The 23,472-nt window shown below is 32.8% G+C and overlaps 1 protein-coding gene across 2 annotated transcripts in view; it reads left to right on the top strand.

The window, feature by feature from the left end:
* LOC139527409 (uncharacterized) overlaps positions 1-23,185 on the top strand; it is a 69,544-nt gene extending 46,359 nt beyond the window's left edge. For both annotated transcript variants that reach the window (XM_071322824.1, XM_071322823.1), the window contains exons 7-10: positions 4,503-4,814; positions 8,666-8,701; positions 11,031-11,075; positions 16,061-23,185. In XM_071322824.1, coding sequence (XP_071178925.1) covers positions 4,503-4,814; positions 8,666-8,701; positions 11,031-11,075; positions 16,061-18,714 — 3,047 coding nt within the window. In that variant the 3' untranslated portion in view covers positions 18,715-23,185. The remainder of the gene's footprint in view (positions 1-4,502; positions 4,815-8,665; positions 8,702-11,030; positions 11,076-16,060) is intronic.
* The last annotated feature ends 287 nt before the right edge of the window (positions 23,186-23,472 follow it).

Here is a 23,472-nt window from a genome sequence, read left to right as displayed (position 1 = left end):
AGTGATAAATGATAATAATGCATGTGAGATGTTTTTAAGGTGTAAACATATAACTGCAATTTCGAAGGGTTATTTTTTATCTCATTTTTGAAGGGTCAATTAAAGTAGCTGAAAGTTTCTTTCTTTATTTTCATAAATAATACAACTTTATTATATATACCTGAATGCAAGTAAATCATATGATATATAGGTGGCATCCTTTGGGCCACTCTACCCCTTCCTGTGTAATAACTTGGAAACAGTCGAGCTCCCCACCCCTTAACCATATGAGGGGCAGATCCAGGATTTTAGGTTAGGAGGGGCGTAAACTTCAATTTTCTCCGAGCAGAGCGAGGCTAAAAAAATTTGAGGTAAAATTATCGGAATATTCATTATTAAGCTGAGAACAATCCCCCGACTGAATTCGCCCCTGCATATATTCAAGTATAGGACAATATAATAAATAAAATGAAATATAGGGGGAGTCCCTGGAGTTTCCCCACCCTGTCCTGTTTGAGAACTTGGAAACGGTCTAGATCCACACCCCTTTTCATGTTTGTGACAATATGAAAAATCAAATGAAATATAGGAAGAGTCGTTGGGGTTCACCCCAACCCTCCTGTTTTAGAATTTAAAAATGGTCGAGATCCCCTCCCCTAAACCATATATATTTATGTATGGGACAATATAACGAATAAAATAAAATGTAGGGGAAGTCTCTAGGGTCACCCTACCCCCAGAGGCGGTTCCAGAAATTTGTGTAAGTGGGAGCCCACTGACTGACCTAAGAGGTTGCCCGCTCCAGTCACGCTTCAGTGATTCCCTATATAAGCAATCAATTTTTTTCCCAAAAAGGGGGGTGGCCCCACCCCCCTTAATCATCTGCCTACCCCTACCTGTTTGAGAACTTGAAAACCGTTGAGATCTCCACCCCTAAATTATATATATATATTCATATGTATGGGACAAAATAACAAATCATTTTCATTTACTATGGGCAAGTCAGTCAGACATCACCTTTGATCCCTGTTGTAGTGAACATTTGTCTGATTCGTGTCTCATAACTTTTGTACTACAGAACACAAATTCAGTTTTCTTTCCAGGAAAACCAGTCCATTCATACTATTACATGTTCATACTAAGTCAACTTGAACTTCTAGCAGTCAAATAAAACAAAATGGTTAACTACCAAGTAGAACAACTGCAACCATTGGGAACTTGTACCACTGCAGACTCACCATAAAAAATATACATTGATATATGCATTGCTTTTGAAACCTTGATAACAAATAAATTATTTGCCTTAATAAATAAATCATTAGATAAACATAAATGTACTATATTTGAATGTTTAATGTTGAGGCAACTTTGCACAGTTTTCATAATTACGGTTGCCTTGGTTTTTGGTTAACTGCCTTCAGCGCTTACAGCGCTTTGATTTTTATGTTGTTACTGATGACAAAATGGAGGTCAAGTTCAATAATGACGATTTTGACCTTTACCGTTCAGGAGTTATGGTTCTTGAAAGATTGAAAAATGGAGTTTCCAGTTGTGTCCGTGCATTTACACATTAACTGTACTACCAAAGCTTCCCAAATTTTAATATGTTGTGACTGATGACAAAATAGAGGTCAAGTTAAATAATGACGATTTTGACTTTCACCGTTCAGGATTTATGGTTCTTGAAAGATTGAAAAATGGTGTTTCCAGTCGTGTCCGTGCATTTTCTCATGAACCATTCAACCAAAGCTTTTGAAATTTTTATATGTTGTTACTGATAACAAAATAGAGGTCAAGTTCAATAATGACGATTTTGACTTTTACCATTCAGGCGTTATGGTTCTTGAAAGATTGTAAAAAGGCGTTTCCATTCACGTTGTTGCATTTACTCATGAACCATTCAACCAAAGCTTTTCAAATTTTAATATGTTGATACTGATGACAAAATAGAGGTCAAATTTGATATTGACGATTTTCACTTTCACCATTCATCAGTAATGGTTCTTGTGATATTACCAGGACACAAATAAATATTAATATATCCGGTTTGCTGTCGTTGTGACAGCCTCTTGTAATGTTGTAATTTGCGTATTCATACTTTATAAACATATAGCCATTCATATGATGAAGACATAATCTTTCAATCAGTTTAATTGAGGTCTGGATCTGGCATGCCAGTTAACTGCTAGTAGTCTGTTGTTATTTATGTATTTTTATCATTATATTTATTTTCTTTTGTTACATCTTTTGACATCGGACTCGGACTTCTCTTGAACTGAATTTTAATGTGCGTATTGTTATGCGTTTACTTTTCTACATTGGCTAGAGGTATAGGGGGAGGGTTGAGATCTTATAAACATGTTTAATCCCGCCGCAATTTTGCGCCTGTCCCAAGTCAGGAGCCTCTGGCCTTCGTTAGTCTTGTATGATTTTTAATTTTAGTTTCTTGTGTATAATTCGGAGTTTAGTCCATTATCACTGATTAGGAGGTAATCTTAATGGTTAATTATATGGCGTCTAGACTACATTACACATGAAATGATGATACATAAACATATTATCCAGTCCATGCATTGTTAATTGTTTATATTAGGCTTTTTGTAATGTGGATGTATACGTTTTAGTATGTTATAAATCAAATATTAGAATTTGAGTCAAATCGGTGAACATCAATTGGACAGTTATTTCCCCTCTTAGAAGTTGTAGCATTAAATGATGATTGTTTATTAATTTTCTTGTCCATCATATACTTTTTATACGCCCATTTACAGGACATATTATGGTATAATACTTCTGTCCGTCCGTCCGTCCGTCGTCAACATGTCGGACATTAACTCAAAAACGCTTCAACCAATTTGCATAAAACTTTGATGAATTGTTCATATCTATGTATGTGAGCTCCCTTTCATTTTTTATAAAATTTAGATTTTACTTTTCTGAGTTCTGGGGTTTTATTCATTTATAAAGGGGGGATTTTCGGAATATAGCTCATAAAATGCTTTCACCAATTTGCAAGAAACTTTGGTCAATTGTTTATATCTATTCACATGGCAGCTCACGTTTGATTTTTATAAATTTTAGATTAAGCTCCCTTTCAATTTTTATAAATTTTAGATTTTACACAAGTTTCTGAGTTATCAGTCAGAGCTGAGACATAAACAAGTCGATTTTTGTTTTTGACTTAAAGAAGTCAAAACATGTTTTTATTATAAAAACGTGTGTTCAATTTTAGACTTATCTAAGTCAGAAAGTAACAGACTTGTTAAGCTCTATTTATGTTGATGAAAAAACTTAATTTTACTTGGAGGCCAAAGTACACCACATATATGACAGCAAAAAACTGTCTGATAGTTCACAAGGACTTGAGCTATCTATATTTAATTATCTAATTAATTGAACATGCTCACTAAACACAGATGTTTTACCTCATTAAGTGAGGTTCCAGGTGGTTGCATTGTAAGGTTAATTAACATTATCTCCGATTTTTTAGACTCTCATTCATATTTTTCTTTAAAAGACAAATCATTCTCTTTGAATTTTGTCATTATTTGATTTAGATGCATGACCTCTTTATAAATATGCATGGGTCTTGAAGTTATGGACTTGTAGGAGTCGATATTTGCAACTTCTTGATTCTGGTTAATTATTTCTTGCTTAACAATATGTGACTTATTGTAGTCATAGTTTGTCTTGTATTAAAGGGAGACAAATCCTAAAACTTGCAAATTCAGACCTCTATAAGCATAATGAGTCAAAAGCAGATTCAGACTAGCTTACATGATTTATTTATGTCTGAGCTCTGACTCCTCTAGTTGGCCATGGTGTTGCCAGACTCCTCTAATTGGCCATGGTGTTGTCAGACTCCTTTAATTGTCCATGGTGTTGTCAGACTCCTCTAATTGGCCATGGTGTTGTCAGACTCCTCTAATTGGCCATGGTGTTGTCAGACTCCTTTAATTGTCCATGGTGTTGTCTGACTCCACTAATTGGCCATGGTGTTGCCAGACTCCTCTTATTGACCATGGTGTTGTCAGACTCCTCCAATTGGCCATGGTGTTGTCAGACTCCTCTAATTGGCCATGGTGTTGTCAGACTCCTCTAATTGGCAATGATGTTGTCAGACTCCTCTAATTGGCCATGGTGTTGTCAAACTCCTCTTATTGGCCATGGTGTTGTCATACTCCTCTAGTTGGCCATGATGTTGTCAGACTCCTCTAGTTGGCCATGGTGTTGTCGGACTCCTCTAGCTTGTCTAGTTTGCCATGGTGTTGGAACCCCCCCCTTTTTAAACAATCAATGCATTGGTATGAGAACATATAGTTGAAACCTCTCTTTTATTCCTGGGTTAGGAAAACCCTTTTAAGAATAGCTGGATCAGCACCTGTTATTTTCAACAAAGAAAAATTACTCCTGCAAATAATATTTAATGTAGTAACTTTAACAAAACAGCCAATCATAGTGAGAAAAAATATGTGTGTGAAAGAGGAAGAGTATATTTCATTCATACCTTTTTTATATTTCAGTTTTAAATAAACACAAAGTTAAACTACAAAAGAATTACATGATGTTTGTCCATGGTGTTGACTCCAAAACAGACATAGCTGACCACCTGTATCAGTCTGATGTTTTAAGTACTGAAGAAAAAGAGGAAATTTGTAATTCTTCACTCACTCAACAGGAAAGTAATAGACTTTTATACAACAAATTGATTCGCAAAGGTGGAGATGCATACACTCACCTTCTTGAAGCTGTACGACACGGAGAATACCAGGATGTTGCTTCAGAAATGGAGAAGACAGAATTGTCAGAACAAGAAATACAATTGTGTCAAATAGGTAATTATAGCAGATTCTGAAATTAATATTGTACCTGATCATGCTGATTTACTTAGACAACAACAACAACAACAACAATTTTTATTTGTCAATCAAGACGCCCCGAGGAGCAGTACAATTACAGTTTAAATTAAAGTGTACAAATAATTGTGTTGATTTTTTTCATTGAAATTACAATACATGACAATAAAATTAAAACAATATTATATAAGAGAAGGGAGACAACAAATACAGTATATATTCTCAAAGATAATGAGTGAGTGAACACAATCAGTACCGTTTTATAATTAGAAGAAGAGCTGGACTACTCATGTGTTTATGCTTAATTTAACTCTTCTAGATTTTATTAAACTATCTATTAATTTAATCATTATGTTATTAACAAATGGATCTTCATTTGACATCAACCATACAAATTTAGATTGGTCATTTAAAGTTTTAAAATTAGTAAATTTAGAGGATAAATCTGAAATAAAACTGGACCTTTCAGTTTTAAGTGATGGACATTGAAGAAGAAAATGAATTTCATCCTCAACAATGTCATTATTACATAATTTACAAAATCTTTTATCTGGGGGTATTCCCTTATGTCTTCCCTTTTCTATTTCAAGTTCATGGGCACTAATTCTAAATTTGGTTAACTCATTTAATGTTTTACAATTATTTAACAATAAATATTTTTCAAGGCCTATATTATTTTTAAATAGTCTGTAGGTCCTTAATTTATTTCCTTGCACCATGCCAGGTTTGTCATTATTTAATTGGTTAAGCCAAATTTCATCATATTTAATTCGGAGTTTTTTAATGATAATTGACTTTATATGAGATTTGTGATTTAACAAATATTCTGGGGTTAAATTAAGATATTTAAATAATGAATAAATGCTTTCCATGATTCCAATATATATCATAAATTTTACATTATTATAAAACTATTATAAAAATCTGCCCATTTTCTTATACATCAGAGCATATTGAGTGTATCCATTCAGAGCGGAATTTTAAGGGGAAGGGGACCAGCCCCTTCTCCCCCTTTTGTGAGAAAAAATTGGTTGATTATTTAGGGAATCACTGAAGCATGACTGGAGTGGGCCCCCCTCTCAGGCAGTCAGTGCCCCCTCCCAATATATTAATCGGACACACCATATGCTAAAAAAAAATAAAGTATACAATTCAACGAAAAAAAGACACGTTTTCATCAATATATATGTTTAACTGTAAGAGGAATAATCTAGTGTTGGAAACAAACATATTGCTAAATCAGAAAAGAGAGAGGAACTAAAAACTGGTTTTTAATTAGTTTGAGCCTGCAACTTCTGTTGCAGAAAGCTTGAAATAGGGATAGTGATCCGGCGGCAGCGGTGTTAGCTAACTTCATAAAAGCTTAATATTTCAGAAAGTGAAGACCTGGATCCTTCTGCTTTGTATATAGACGCCTTATGTTACAAAGTTTCCGTCTGTTATATGTCCATTGTCCTTGATCTCATTGTCATGGTTCAGTGACTACTGGAAAAAAAGTTAAGAATTTTAGTATTCTTAATTTCTCTCTTAATATGAGTAATAGTATAACTATATTTGGTACATGTATGTGCGTTCCTTACAAGGTCTTCATCATGCTTGTCAGACAGTTTTCACTTGACCTTGACCTCATTCAATGGATCAGTGAACAAGGTTAAGTTTTCGTGGTCAAGTCCATTTCTCAGATACTATAAGCAATAGGTCTACTATATTTGGTGTATGGAATGATTGTAAGGTGTAAATGTCCAACTGGCAGGTGTCATCTGACCTTGACTTTATTTTCATGGTTCAGTGGTTATAGTTAGGTTCTTGTGTTTTGTCTGTTTTTCTTAAACTGTATGCAATAGGTCTACTATATTTGGTGTATGGAATGATTGTAAGGTGTACATGTCCAACTGGCAGGTGACATCTGACCTTGACCTCATTTTCATGGTTCAGTGGTTAAAGTTAAGTTTTTGTGTTTTGGTCCGTTTTTCTAACACTGTATACCATGTATACAATAGGTCAACTACATCATGTTTATTTGGTGAATGAACATATTTTACAATGTACATGTCAGTTTGGCATGTTTTATTTGACCTCGACCCCATTTTTACGTTTCATTGCTCAGTGTTAAGTTTTTGTTTTTTGGTTTGTTTTTCTGGTACTTTAAGCAATAGGTCAACTATATATTGTGTATGGAATGATTAAAAGGTGTATATGTCTGTCTGGAAATTATCATCTGACCATAACCTCATTTTCCTGGTTCATTGGTCAATCTTAAGTTTTCTTGGTTAAGTTTGTTTCTTGGATACTGTATGCAATAGGTCAACTATATTTAAAGCATGTAATGATTGTAAGATGTACATGTCTGTCTGGCAGGGTACATCTGACCTTGACCTCATTTTCATGGTTCATTGATAAATGTTTTCCTTGTTACGTTTGTTTCTTAAGATACTATGTGCGATAAGTCAACTTTATTTAAAGCATATTTGGTAAATGGAATGATTGCAAGGTGTGCATGTATTTCCAGTTTGGTTTATCTGACCTTGACCTCATTTTCTTGGATCTTATTAAGTTTATATGATAGTTGTAGTTGAGCTTTATATTTAAGACTATCAACATAAAATCAATGGTGTGTAAAGAAGGCAAGGCATTTCAGCGTGTGCACTCTTGTATTTAAAATTTTCTGGAAAGTCCGTTTGAAATCAAGGACAAATAATTATATTGAATTTGAAAGGACAAGTTATGTTTTTATACCCCTGCTTTAAAAAAGTGGGGGTATACAGTTTTACCTCTGTCCGTCCGTCCTTCCATCTGTCCATCCGTCAGTCCGTCCGTCCGTCAGTCCCCTAAATATTTGTCGTCGCATCTTTCTAAGAAACTACATTACAAGGATTTCTGAAATTCGGTTTCAAGGTTATATGAGTCAGCTATACTGTGTGATGTGTTTTCAGATTGATCACTCAACAACTTCCTGTTTACCTTATACTTTTAGCGGGGCAGGGGTATCATAAGTGACCAGTAGCTCACAGATTCACTTTGTTTAATTTCCAAGAAAATAAGGCCTGTGACCCCCTTATTTTATTTGATATTTCGACATGTTCGAAGGTATTTTGAAAAGCAATCACCTCATTGAATTTAAAAAAATTCTATTGTTTGTTGTTTCCTCAATAAAAAGAATTAAGTTGCCCTAATATTACACCTATAACTGTGGTTTTGTAAATTTCAATGTACATTTTAACAAAAAATATGGTCCCAAACTTCCAGTTTTTATACTAAATTTTGAAAGTTCATTGAAAAAGAAGTCTTACAGAAGATTAAGAAAAATCTATTGGCCAATATTTAGACACCCCATCTACTAGTACCTTAAATGCTAATAGCATTAATAGTAATTTATTAATTCTTTTAACAATTTCGTCAGTTGTGTTCAATTTTTTAAATCTTCAATTTTGTAAAATTATTGATAAAAAAGTGACTGGCGATATGAATATTGTTTTCTTTAGGCCTAAAATAAAATATTGTTTGTTTCCCCAATCCCGACCAACCCTGCAAAATTGGTGCAACTCATCAAATTTTATTGTCAAAACTAAGTCAAATACTATTTTATACGTTTTGGATTTTCAGGCTTGCCGGATCGTCTGATAATGTTCAAGCTTTTTGGAAAAATAAAATTATTTCCCTACCTACATTTACCTACCCACACCTGGCTTGGCAGGGTCGGGATTGGGGAAACAAACAATGTTTTTTATTTAGGCCTTACCTTTATGACAAAATTATGTTGTACAATGTTGGGTTTCAGTTATAGAAATATTAAGACTATGAAACATCTAGGCAGTTTTTTTTTGTTTCAGGAATGAAGAAAGTCAAAGACAGACATGAGAAAAAAGGTAACCATATAATATCATGAATATAGTTCACTGAACTTCAGGCAAGCCTAAAAGATGTATATTTTATCAAATTGATGTTAATTGTCTTATAGCAGTTTTACTCTTAGTGTGATTATCTACAGGTGTTTTTAGTCCCCTACTGACGAAGTCGAAGGGGACTTTAGGTTTGCACTCCATCCGTCGGTCTGTCCATCCGTCCGTCAAATCAGTTTTCCACACGGCGGTGGCATCCACAATGTATTAGTTGGTGATTAGGTCTAGTTTATGGTGAACCACAAGTATTAGGTCAATGATATTTGGTATGCAATTGCATTATCATTGACACATCTCATTGTCATGGAAATTAGTTGGCCCTGTCCCCTCAGTTATGGTCTATTGACTTTGAAACTTTTGTTTAGTTTACATGTATTAGTTTCTGATTAGGTCAGTTTAAGGGGAACCGCAAGTGGAAGGTCAATGATATTTGGTATGCAGTTGTATAAGCATTGGCACATCTCATGGTCCGGAAAATAATTTGGCCCTGCCCCCTCAGTTATGGTCTATTGACTTTGAAACTTTTGTTTAGTTTACATGTATTAGTTTCTGATTAGGTCAGTTTAAGGGGAACCGCAAGTGGAAGGTCAATGATATTTGGTATGCAGTTGTATAAGCATTGGCATATCTCATTGCCATGGAGATCATTTGGCCTCACCCCCTCAGTCATGGTCTATGACTTTGAAACTTTTACTTATAAAAAGAAGATGTGGTGTGATTGCCCATGAGACAACTCTTCACAAGAGACCAAATGACACAGAGATTAACAACTATAGGTCACCACATGGCCTTCAACAATGAGCAAAGCCCATACCGCATAGTCAGATAAAGAAGACCCTGAAATGGCAATTTAAACGAGAAAACTAACAGCCAAGTTTAAGTACAAAAAACTGAATTAAAAACAAATATGTAACACAAACGACAACCACTGAATAGTATACATGTATTAGTTTGTCATTAGGTTAGTTCAAAGAAAACCATTAGTGGTAGGCCAATGTTAATTGGTATTCAGTTGAATAAATTCACACATCTCATTTCCAATGAGATTATTTGACCCGCCCCTCCTACATGGTCTATTGATTTTGAAACTTTTGCTTAGTTTACATCTATTAGTTTGTGATTAGATCAGTTTAAGATGAACCCCTTGATACTGTTAAGTCAATGATATTTGGTATTCAAATTTATTGGCATTTGCAAGTCTTATTTTCATGGAGATTATGAAGCCCCACCATCTCATCATGGTTCATGGAGTTGGACACTTTTACATAGTTTACAAGTTAATGTTTGTGTTTATGTTTGTTTAAAGGGAAGGACTTATGATAAGTCGATGGTATTTGGTATGCAGTTGTATTAGTATTGGCACATCTCATTTCTATGGAGATTGGTTAGTCATGTACCTTCAGTCATGGTTCATTGACTTTGAATATTTGCATAACTTCAATGATAACGTACTGCTATGTTAATTTCAACATTTGCATTATCAAAATTACAAATAGACGAGACGTATCTCTGTGTGAACATTTTGTTTTCTTTTTGGTCATGCCTGAAGATATTGACTTCATATTTGTTATATAGTTTACACCATGACATCATATAGATGAAGTTAGCATTTTGTTTCAGTAAAATGAATTTTCAACCCGGTAGGGGACTATGTATTTCCATAACATTTCTTAACATTTGCAGTTATCGTAGACATTACTTAGGACTGTCAACAAATTATTCAATAATGATCGTTTTAACAGGTGGGACATTTCAGTGCACTCATTTTAGTTTTAGGCCATGTATTTTTGGTGTAAGGAAAAACCTTTTCATAATTGTTAATGGGAAAAAAAGAATATGTGGTAAGATTGCCAATGAGAAAACTATCTGCCAGAGACTAAATGACGTAAAAATATAGGTCACCATACAGCCTTCAACAATGAGCAAAATCCATACCTCAAAGTAAGCTATTGACGGCACTGGAATGACAAATATGAAACAATTCTAACAAGACAACTAACAGCCTGATATATGTATGAAATATGATACACAGCAAAAAATTACAATAACTGAATAACAGGCTTCTGACTTGGGGCATTGACATACTTAATGTGGCAAGTTACAAACATGTGTACCAGTGTCAAACCCTCCCCTAAATTGGGACAGTGTGATGTAACAGTACAGCAAAAAAAAAAATCAGTTAAAAGGGCTTATCTTCGTATTTCTATTAACTCACCAGATCAATACAAAACACAACAGACAACAAGTTCAAATCTGAGAGTACCATGTTCATAGTTTGTTGTTTTTATATTTTTAGATATTCTGATGGATCACGATGAAGTTATTCCTAAACATATACTTGGTAAGTTTATTGATGTAGAACATTGGAACGTCACTTAATTCTATAACAAGGCATCTTCAGTACATATAACTGGAAATATATGTTTTGATTGATAAGGGCTCGTATCGAGGATACATGTGCTTTTTACTTTTCACTTTGTCTGTCCATCTATAAACTTTTTTTAAATGCAATTATTCCAAAAGTATTGCTCAAAGATAGATACAAACAAATTGTTCAATTGTTGTACATTATATGAAGACATGCAGTTTTATATTATAAATACAAAATTTTGAGGAACATCATTCAAGATACCATTTAAGTGATAAACAAGTATATTGTGCTATTCTAAATTGGTTCTGAGTGTCAAAATTATCTGTTGGCTGCCATTTTCAGTTTTTATGCAGTTAAGCTGCATTATGCGAGCACCCTAGATTTGTGTTCTACCCAATAAATCCTGAAATACTTGCCATTGTTATTATCTAGCTTGTTACTATGTTATATATAACTAATTGAACACTTTTTTATACTTTTTATTCTGGATTACAAAAAAATGACCAGAAAAACCTTAAATGATCGTCGATTTATCCAAAAGTTTTAAAGTTACACATAGGAAGTAGTGCTTATTAAGAATCCTTGTGTAGTTCATTATGACTTGTGCTTTTAGCTAAGATGTCAAAGAACAATTGTATGAAATATTTAATCGCCGAAAATCTCTTAAGACAAGCAGTTAAGATTTCCCAAATGACAAAAGTCGTAGGAATATTGTTTGTCATCAATACGTAGTACAACTACGTCAGTAGTCTATTATATAATAAGTTCAACTGTTCATGCTGTTGGCGGCAATTTCAAATTAGAAAAAGGAAATTTTCGTAGCTTTTCAATTTGGAGGCAGGTGTGTAAATTAGCGGTGGTCCGAGGTCCGCGACCTTCCACTTTTGCAAGCGGAATTTCGATTAGGATAGTTGGTTTCTAGCTACGCCCGACGCAGTCGCTTTACATTTGAAAGAAAATAAGAAATTACTTTGCAAACCTTTTCACCATGTTCACCAAAGTCTCCAATTAAACGAGCTAAAAACTTATTTTTATCATTATTATTCATGACGGCGATGTTCATTTTGTTCAACCGCTAGCTTTATACAAAAAATCGCCGACAAATATTGTATAAATTCGAGTAAAATCGTATCTGATTGACAAAAACAACATTGTAAACACATAACAATGGCGGCCGTGAAGACAAAATTTTACAAAATCGGATCCGATTCCGGAAGCGGATAAGGGTAATTCCGGGTTTGACGATCATTTACAAAATAAATCCAAGCAGGTGAAGAAATACATCTATGCATGGTAAATGAATATAAACACTAGTATTGTAAACCAAAAGATATATGTAAAAGAAAGAAAAAGAAGAAAAATATGTTATTCAGAAACTAAAAATTACTTTTTGATAAATTTTAATTTAAAAATCCAATACAACGTGACAGCTGGGAACAGTATATCTAACAATATTATACATGTTCATGGTCACAGTCTAAATTTTCTTTATAAATGATAAATGATGATAATGCATGTGAGATGCTTTTAAAGTGTAAACATATTACTGCAATTTCGAGGGGTTATTTGTTTTTTTCTCAATTTTGAAGGGTTAATTAAAGTAGCTGAAAGTTTCATTCTTTATTTTCACAAATAATGCAACTATATTATATATACCTTAATGTAAGTAAATCATATGATATATAGGTGGCATTCTTTGGGCCACTCTACCCCCTCCTGTTTGATAACTTGACAACGGTCGAGCTCCCCACCCCTAAACCATATGAGGGGCAGATCCAGGATTTTAGGTTAGGAGGGGCGCAAACTTAAATTTTCGCCGAGCAGAGCGAGGCTAAAAAAAATTGAGGTAAAATTATCGGAATATTCTTTATTAAGCTGAGAACAAGCCATGCTTTGCAAATTTAAGGGGGGGTGCAAGCCCGCAATCCTCCCCCGTCTGAATCCGCCCCTGCATATATTCAAGTATAGGACAATATAATAAATAAAAAATGAAATATGGGGGAGTCCCTGGAGTTACCCCACCCCCTCCTGTTTGAGAACTTGGAAACGGTCGAGATCCACACCCCTTAACCATATATATTCATGTTTGTGACAATATGAAAAATCAAATGAAATATAGGAAGAGTCGCTAGGGGTCACCCCACCCCTCCTGTTTTAGAATTTACAAATGGTCGAGATCCCCATCCCTAAACCATATATATTAATGTATGGGACAATAGAACAAATCAGATGGAAGATAGGGGAGTCCCTGAGGTCACTGTTCACCCTCCTGTTTGAGAACTTGGAAATGGTCAAGATCCTTACCCCTAAACCATATATACTCATGTATGGGACAATATGACAAATCAAATGAAATATAAGGGAAGTCCCTGTGGTCATCCCAACCTTCCTGTTTGAGAACTTGGAAACGGTCAAGATCCCCACACCAAAACAATATATATTCATGTATGGATCAATATAACTAATTAAATGAAATATAGGGGGAGTCCCTTGGGTCACCCTACCCTTCCTGTTTGAGAACTTGGAAACCAATGAGATCCCCACCCCTAAACCATGTATATTCATGTATGGGACAATATAACAAATAAAATGAAATGTAGGGGAAGTCCCTAGGGTCACCCTACCCCCAGTGGCGGATCCAGAAATTTTCATAAGTGGGGCCCACTGACTGACCTAAGAGGGGCCCGCTCCAGTCACGCTTCAGTGATTCCCTATATAAGCAACCAAATTTTTTCCCTAAAAGGGGGGGGGGGCGGGCCCCCTGCCCCCTAAATCCTCTGCCTACCCCTACCTGTTTGAGAACTTGAAAACCGTTGAGATCCGCACCCCTAAATTATATATATTCATATGTATGGGACAAAATAACAAATCATTTACATTTACTATGGGCAAGTCAGTCAGACCTCATCTTTGATCCCTGTTGTAGTGAACATTTGTCTGATTCGTGTCTCATAACTTTTGTACTATAGAACACAAACTCAGTTTTCTTTCCAGGGAAACCAGTCCATTCATACTATTACATGTTCATACTAAGTCAAATTGAACTTCTAGCAGTCAAATAAAACCAAGGTTAACTACCAAGTAGAGCAACTGCAATCATTGGGAACTTGTACCACTGCAGATACACCATAAAAAATATACATTGATATATGCATTGCTTTTGAAACCTTGATAACATATAGATTATTTGCCTTAATAAATAAATCATTAGATAAACATGAATGTACTATATATGAATGTTTAATGTTGAGGCAACATTGCCACAGTTTTCATAATTACGGTTGCCTTGGTTTTTGGTTAACTGCCTTCAGCGCTTACAGCGCTTTGATTTAATTTGCTTCTTAAGTATTACTTGAAATTCTGCCTTATTTTCTGGTGTAACAATTCATTTGTTGGCCTTAATTTTCAAGAATAATACCAAATTATGTAAACATTCAAAGTTCTTGGAAATTAAAAAAAGGGCCTCGGTGGATAAGTGGTCTAAGTAGTTCAAGTACTGTATTACTAGCCTGTCAAAACTAAGGTTGTAAGTTTGAACCTTAAACGTGGCAGATGTGCTGAACTCGAATCTAACATGTCTAAATTGACTAGGATTGTCAGTTTTCCTGTTGAAGGTCAATTTTTTCTCTCTGAGCACTCCAGTTTCCTCCAATAATAAAACCTGACCACCACGAAATATCAAAAAGTGCTGAAAGAGGAGTTAAGCTACTGATCAATTATCAAATAATTTAAAAAAAATATAAAAAAGAAGATGTGGTATGATTGCCAATGAGACAACTCTCCACAAGAGACCAAATGACACACAAATGCAAAGCCCATACTGCATAGTCAGCTATAAAAGGCCCCGAAATGACAATGTAAAACAATTCAAACGAGAAAACTAACAGCATAGTTTATGTACAAAAAAATTAACAAAAAACAAATATGTAACACAGCAACAAACAACAACCACTGAATAACATGCTCCTGACTCGGGACAGGCACATACAAACAGAATGTGGCAGGGTTAAACATGTTAGCGGGATCCCAACCCTACCCCTAACCTGGGACAGTGTTATAATAGTACAACATAAGAATGAACTTTAAAAAACTTTTGAAAAAGGCTTAACTCATCAGATGGATCAAAATACAAATACAAGTGGACGAGGCTGGGTACTTGTACATCCAAACATCAAAAAGAGTTTTTTAAAAGACATCAAGTACCGATCTGAGAGTACTGACAGCTAGTTAAAAAAGCCACTTACCACTAACAAAAAAAAGACAATTATAATATTAAATAAAGATAGAATATGATGTCATTAATTGATATTTGGGGCCAACAAAACTTTTGTTTTCTTTCAAATTTCAAACTATCTGTTTGAATTGTTTTACATTGGCGGCCATTTCACAATGGAATGATTTTTAGATTAATACAACAGAAATGTTGTTACCACTCAATTTTAAGGGTTGCTTGTAACATGAAATTAAACGTAAAAGAAAATGATTCGCTTTTTTTGGTATCAGTATTCATCATTTGTATCTATGACACAAAAAAATGTGCAAGCGGTGAAGGCACAGAAAATAAGTGCTTTGGAATAATAAACTAGACAGTAGACTCTTAATAATTTTATTACCAAAACTATAAACAAACATAGTACATGTAGCGTGAACACATAGAAGTTACTACAAAGCATGAAAAATGACACAACAATGATCAATAATAACATATTTGTTACAATAGAGTTTTTTACTTAAGGGTAATACCACCACTGATATTCCCCTTAGATTAGTCTTTGTTTAGCTGGCATTTAACAGTATGATTTATGTAAAGAAATTTTACCATTTAACTTTAAATTAATTTCAAACCACATTTCCTTGCATGGAAGAAACATACTTTATTGTTGTGTTATTACACCTTGAAATTTGAACTTTAAATATATATAGTTTATTTATTGAATTTCATATATATTTTACAGAGCAGTTCGAAAACCGCTTGGAACAGTGGAAAAAGGATGATCAACAGTTTGTTAGTACTGAAGCAGAGAAACATGTAATGCAAAAAGTTTTAGCACAAAGTTCAGTAACTCTGGTTGGAAATTCTGGCACTGGAAAAAGTTTTCTTTCTAAGCACATTGCACTAATAATGAAGAAACATGGCTATACTGTAATTCCATGTAGTAAACCTGAAGATATTGGAAAATGGTTTAAACATGGGCGGAAAACATTGTTTGTCTTTGATGATGTCTGTGGTAGATATACTCTTAATCAACAAATTTACACTGACTGGAAACAAAGACTTGATCATATAATATCTCTTCTGGAAGACAAATGTTGTAAAATTATATCTACATGTAGATTGGAGGTTTACAAAGATGAACTATTTAGCAATCTCTCTATTTTCAAAATGTGTAACATCGATTTAAGTTCACAAGAATTCAGACTTTGTGCTGCTGAAAAATATGCTTTAGCTGAAGTGTACTTTAAGGAAAATACTGATGAAGTAAAGAAATTGTCAGAAAAATATGACTTTTTCCCACTTTTATGTAGCTTATATCATAGACAGAACCTCCAAAAGAATGTAAGCATTACCTCTTTTTTTAGCAATCCTTTTGAAGTTTTCAAAGATCAAGTTGTACAAATGTACAGAGAAAGTGATGCTGGTAAGATGCAGTATTGTAGCTTAGTCCTTTGTGTCATGTTTAACAACACATTAACAGAAGAAAACTTTTCACCAAAAGATAAGAAGATAGGAGCAATCATAGAAGATTTACTAGAAGAATGTGAACTGAATAAAGGAACATCCATCAAACGTTTAAAGAAATCCCTTGAAACACTTGAAGGAACATATGTGGTCAAGGTGGATAGTACATACAAAATAATCCATGATAAGTTGTTTGATTTCCTTGCTAAATACTTTGGGGAGAAGATGATACAGATTTTCATTGATCATGCTAATACTGATTTCATTGAGGAGAGATTTCTTTGGAAGATAACAGATAACATGGGCACAGAAATAGAGTTTGTTATAAGAATACCTGATAATTATATAAATAGATATATAGATAGGTTACTGACAGACTGGGAGAACGGTTATGTATACAGTGTATGTCATAACAGAAACATGGATTCTACAACATTTACTGAAAATTTCATAACACGTTTAAACCAACTTGATCTATCAAAGCAACAAGAACTTGTTTCTACTAAAGATATTCACAGTAAAGATATAGCACTAGGTGGAAGTTGTTATATGGGTACTATTACACTTGTCAAATGGTTGATCAGTAGGAATAGTGATGTTAATTATTGTACAGAGGATGGTTGGTTTCCTTTATTATGGGCAAGTGAGAATGGACATGTTGATGTTGTTAAAGAACTGTTACAACATTCAGCTGATGTCAATAAGTGTACCAATGAGGATGGATCACCTCTGTATATAGCAAGTCAGGAAGGACATGTGGATGTTGTTAAAGAACTGTTACAACATTCAGCTGATGTCAATAAATGTATAAATAATGGAGGACCTCCTCTGTGGCAAGCAAGTCAGGAAGGACATGTTGATGTTGTTAAAGTACTGTTACAACATGCAGCTGATGTAAATAAATGTATGAATGATGGCACCCCACCATTACAGATTGCTTGTTACTACAACAGGATAGAGGTTGTACGTGTACTTCTTCAGTGTGATGATGTTGATATTGATCTTTGTGCTGATGATGGACGTTCCTCACTTTATATAGCAAGTGAGAATGGACATGTTAATGTTGTTAAAGAACTGTTACAACATTCAGCTGATGTCAATAAGTGTGACAATAATGATGCATCACCTCTGTATATAGCAAGTCAGAATGGACATGTTGATGTTGTTAAAGAACTGTTACAACATTCAGCTGATGTCAATAAGTGTAACAATATTAATGGTGCATCACCTCTGTATATAGCAAGTCAGGAAGGACATGTTGATGTTGTTAAAGAACTGATACAACATTCAGCTGATGTCAATAAGTGTGACAATGATGGCACCCCACCATTACAGATTGCTTGTTACAACAACAGGATAGAGGTTGTACATGTACTTCTTCAGCGTGATGATGTTGATATTGATCTTTGTGCTGATGATGGATGTTCCTCACTTTTTATAGCAAGTCAGAATGGACATGTTGATGTTGTTAAAGAACTGTTACAACATTCAGCTGATGTCAATAAGTGTAACAAGAATGATGCATCACCTCTGTATATAGCAAGTGAGAAAGGACATGTTGATGTTGTTAAAGAACTGTTACAACATTCAGCTGATGTCAATAAGTGTAGGAATGATGGCACCCCACCATTACAGATTGCTTGTTACACCAACAGGATAGAGGTTGTACGTGTACTTCTTCAGCGTGATGATGTTGATATTGATCTTTGTGATGATGATGGATGTTCTTCACTTTATATAGCAAGTCAGAAAGGACATGTTGATGTTGTTAAAGAACTGTTAAAACATTCAGCTGATGTCAATAAATGTGACTTTAAAGGTAACAATTCTCTCAATGTAGCACAGGAGAAAGGACATATAGAAATAGAGTCATTGTTAAAGGGAAAAGGATTAAATCAACTTTTATGTCAAAATGATCAATTCCAGTGAAACTAGCAAAGGGTGGGTTTTTTTATTGTTAGAATTTGGACATTTTCATACATTAAATTTCATTTATTCAAATCCCTCATATAGCATGTATAGCTGAAAATAGTTTATAGTTTGAAGTATTGGCACTAGTCAATACATTGTACTTCAAACTAACCTTTAACTGCTTTGTTTTGTTTTTGTTTTTCTTAATTGTATTGTTAGGTTGCTGTCTATATTAATCAATCTCTGTTTATGCAATAAACAAATCTTGTCTTTCTGAATAATTGGAAAGATTTTTGTGAAAATACTGTTACATCAGATAAGTTAACTAACTCTTGACTTGATTTTTCAATAAAAAAAATAAGCAAATTATTTGGAATTGAAAGCATTTAAAGATTGACCAGCAGTATGCAAAATAGATGCATACCCTCTAAAACAGAAACGGATGGATATGTAAAAAAAAAGAATAATATAGATAATAACAAAGGTTATGTTGGATAAATTTGAAAATGAAAAACAATGTATTTGTGAATGTCCTCATTATAATCTCTTGGAAAAAATAGTTCTATAATATTGTAAAATTGTAAAAATTTTAAACCCAAATGCAAATTTCAAAATGACTTGTTATGTTATTCAATAAAACCTAGTGTTATTAGAAATTTTTGAAATACACACATATATATATATCTATATTAATGAATGTTTTAAAAAAATATATCAATATTGTACAGATATGTTTATATGTCATGTATGTAACCCATGAAAAATATTTGCCTGTTAATATTATGTATTATCCGTTTTATTACTGCATGTTTACACACATGATTATGGCTCTGGACTGGCTTAACGTTCTTTTGATTTAGTTTATTATATTTTGATCATGATGATTGACAACAGCCAAACAATCAAATCAAATCTTAATAACTATAAGTACTGGGATCAAAAGTGCTGATAGTTGAGTAAGAAACCAATCAATCAAATCAAACAATATAATGAATTATTGTATTTAGAGTCTTTTAGGAACAGTTGAATATGACAATGTATTATTGTATTTAGAGTCTTTAAAGAACAGTAGAATATGACAATGTTTTATTGTATTTAGAGTCTTTAAAGAACAGTGGAATATGACAATGTTTTATTGTATTTGGAGTATTTAAGGAACAGTAGAATATGACAATGTATTTTTGTATTTGGAGTCTTTAAAGGACAGTATAATATGACAATGTATTATTGTATTTGGAGTCTTTAAAGAACAGTGGAATATGACAATGTATTATTGTATTTAGAGTCTTTTAGGAACAGTAGAATATGACAATGTATTATTGTATTTAGAGTCTTTAAAGAACAGTGGAATATGACAATGTTTTATTGTATTTGGAGTATTTAAGGAACAGTAGAATATGACAATGTATTATTGTATTTAGAGTCTTTAAAGAACAGTGGAATATGACAATGTTTTATTGTATTTGGAGTATTTAAGGAACAGTAGAATATGATTGTATTATTGTATTTGGAGTCTTTAAGGAACAGTAGAATATGACAGTGTATTGTTGTATTTGGAGTTTTTAAAGAACAGTTGAATATGAAAATGTATTTTTGTATTTGGAGTCTTTAAAGAACAGTGGAATATGACAATGTATTATTGTATTTAGAGTCTTTTAGGAACAGTAGAATATGACAATGTATTATTGTATTTAGAGTCTTTAAAGAACAGTGGAATATGACAATGTTTTATTGTATTTGGAGTCTTTTAGGAACAGTAGAATATGACAATGTATTTTTGTATTTGGAGTCTTTAAAGGACAGTAGAATATGACAATGTATTATTGTATTTGGAGTCTTTAAAGAACAGTGGAATATGACAATGTATTATTGTATTTAGAGTCTTTAAGGAACAGTGTAATATGACAATGTTTTATTGTATTTAGAGTCTTTAAAGAACAGTAGAGTATGACAATGTATTATTGTATTTGGAGTCTTTAAAGGACAGTAGAATATGACAATGTATTATTGTATTTGGAGTCTTTAAAGGACAGTAGAATATGACAATGTATCATTGTATTTGGAGTCTTTAAAGAACAGTGGAATATAACAATGTATAATAATATATTTGGTGTCTATAAGGAACAGTGGAATATGATAATGTTTTATTGTATTTGGAGTATTTAAGGAACAGTAGAATATGACAGTGTATTATTGAATTTGGAGTCTTAAAGGAACAGTAGAATATGACAATGTATTATTGTATTTAGATTCTTTAAAGAACAGTGGAATATGACAATGTTTTATTGTATTTGGAGTATTTAAGGAACAGTAGAATATGACAATGTATTATTGTATTTAAAGTCTTTAAGGAACAGTAGAATATGACAATGAATTATTGTATTTGGAGTCTTTAAAGATCAGTAGAATATGACAATGTATTATTGTATTTGGACTCTTTAAAAACCAGTAAAATAAGAAAATGTATTATTGTATTTGGAGTCTTTAAAGAACAGTAGATTATGACAATGTATAATTGAATCAAGGTGTATTTGGAGTTTTTGGAGTTTTTAAAGAACAGTTGAATATGAAAATGTATTATTGTATTTGGAGTCTTTCAAAAACAGTAGAATATGACAATCTATTATTGTATTTGAAGTCTTTAAGAAACAGTAGAATATGACATTATATTATTGTATTTAGAGTCTTTAAGGAACAGTGGAATATGACAATGTTTTATTGTATTTATAGTCTTTAAAGAACAGCAGAGTATGACAATGTATTATTGTATTTGGAGTCTTTTAGGAACAGTAGAATATGATAATGTATTTTTGTATTTGGAGTCTTTAAAGGACAGTAGAATATGACAATGTATTATTGTATTTGGAGTCTTTAAAGAACAGTGGAATATGATAATGTATAATAATATATTTGGTGTCTATAAGGAACAGTGGAATATGACAATGTATTATTGTATTTGGAGTCTTTAAGAAACAGTAGAATATGACATTATATTATTGTATTTAGAGTGTTTAAGGAACAGTGGAATATGACAATGTTTTTTTGTATTTAGAGTCTCTAAAGAACAGTAGAATATGACAATGTATTATTGTATTTGGAGTCTTTAAGGAACAGTAGAATATGACAATGTATTTTTGTATTTGGAGTCTAAAGGACAGTAGAATATGACAATGTATTATTGTATTTGGAGTCTTCAAGGTACAGTAAAATATCATAAATTAGTATTGTATGTGAACTCTTTAAAAAACAGTAAAATATGAAAATGTATTATTGTATTTGGAGTCTTTAAAAAACAGTAGATTATGACAATGTATTATTGAATCAATGTGTTTGTGGAGTCATTAAAAGACAGTAGAATATGACAATGTATTATTGTATTTGTAGAATTTAAAGAACAGTGGAATATGACAATGTTTTATTAAATTTAGAGTCTTTAAGGAACAGTGGAATATGACAATGTATAATAATATATTTGGTGTCTCTAAGGAACAGTAGAATATGAAAATGTATTATTGTATTTGTAGAATTTAAGGAACAGTGGAATATGACAATGTTTTATTAAATTTAGAGTCTTTAAGGAACAGTGGAATATGACAATGTATAATAATATATTTGGTGTCTCTAAGGAACAGTAGAATATGACAATGTATTATTGTATTTTGAGTCTTTGAAGAACAGTAGAATATAACAATGCATTATTGTATTTGGAGTCTTTAAGAAACAGTAGAATATGACATTATTATTGTATTTAGAGTCTTTTTATGAACAGTGGGATATGACAATGTATCATTGTATTTAGAGTCTTTAAGGAACAGTGGAATGTGACCATGTATTGTTATATTTGGAATCTTTAAGGAACAGGGGAATATGACAATGTATTATTGTATTTAGAGTCTTTAAGGAACAGTGGAATATGACAATGTATTATTGTATTTGGAGTCTTTAAAGAACAATAGAATATGACACAGTATTATTGTATTTGGAGTCTTTAAGGAACAGTAGAGTATAACAATGTATTATTGTATTTTGAGTCTTTAAAGAACAGTAGAATATGACAATGTATTATTGTATTTGGAGTCTCTAAAGAACAGTAGAATATGACACTGTATTATTGTGTTTGGAGTCTTTAAGGAACAGTAGAATATGACAATGTTTTATTGTATTTAGAGTCTTTAAGGAACAGTGCAATATATGACAATGTATTATTGTATTTTGAGTCTTTAAAGAACAGTAGAGTATAACAATGTATTATTGTATTTAGCGTCTTTAAAGAACAGTGGAATATTACAATGTATTATTGTATTTGGTACATACACTGGAAAGGAATTACAGCCTCAATGTACAAATTTAGTTCGTAATTATTAAAGTGTAATTTTAATTTTAAAAGTGTATTGTAGATATTATATTTTTGCAGTGTAACCAGGACATGTATACTGTAGATATTATATACTAATCTAGTGTGTCATATTAACTTATCCTTTTTAATAAACTTATATATACGTATGGCTTGGTTTTATTTTATTTCATATAATTCAAAACTAATGTGTGATTATTTGTTGTCATGTACAACAGGTGAAAACGCACATTTACACAAAACAAGATAAAACGGCCATTACAAATAAAACAGGAAGAAACAGCAGTTAGAAATTAAAAAGAGAATACAGCCGTAACACATATAACAGGAGAAAACAGTTATTACACATGCAACAGGCATCAACAGTCTTTACGTAAACAACAAGAGAAAACTGCCATTACACATATAACAAGTGAGCACGA

Source organism: Mytilus edulis, chromosome 6 (genome assembly GCF_963676685.1).
Source record: "Mytilus edulis chromosome 6, xbMytEdul2.2, whole genome shotgun sequence".
In the NCBI taxonomy this organism is placed as follows: Eukaryota; Metazoa; Mollusca; class Bivalvia; order Mytilida; family Mytilidae; genus Mytilus; species Mytilus edulis.
Note: the sequence above shows the minus strand (reverse complement) of the source record. Positions and strands in the feature narration are given on the sequence as shown.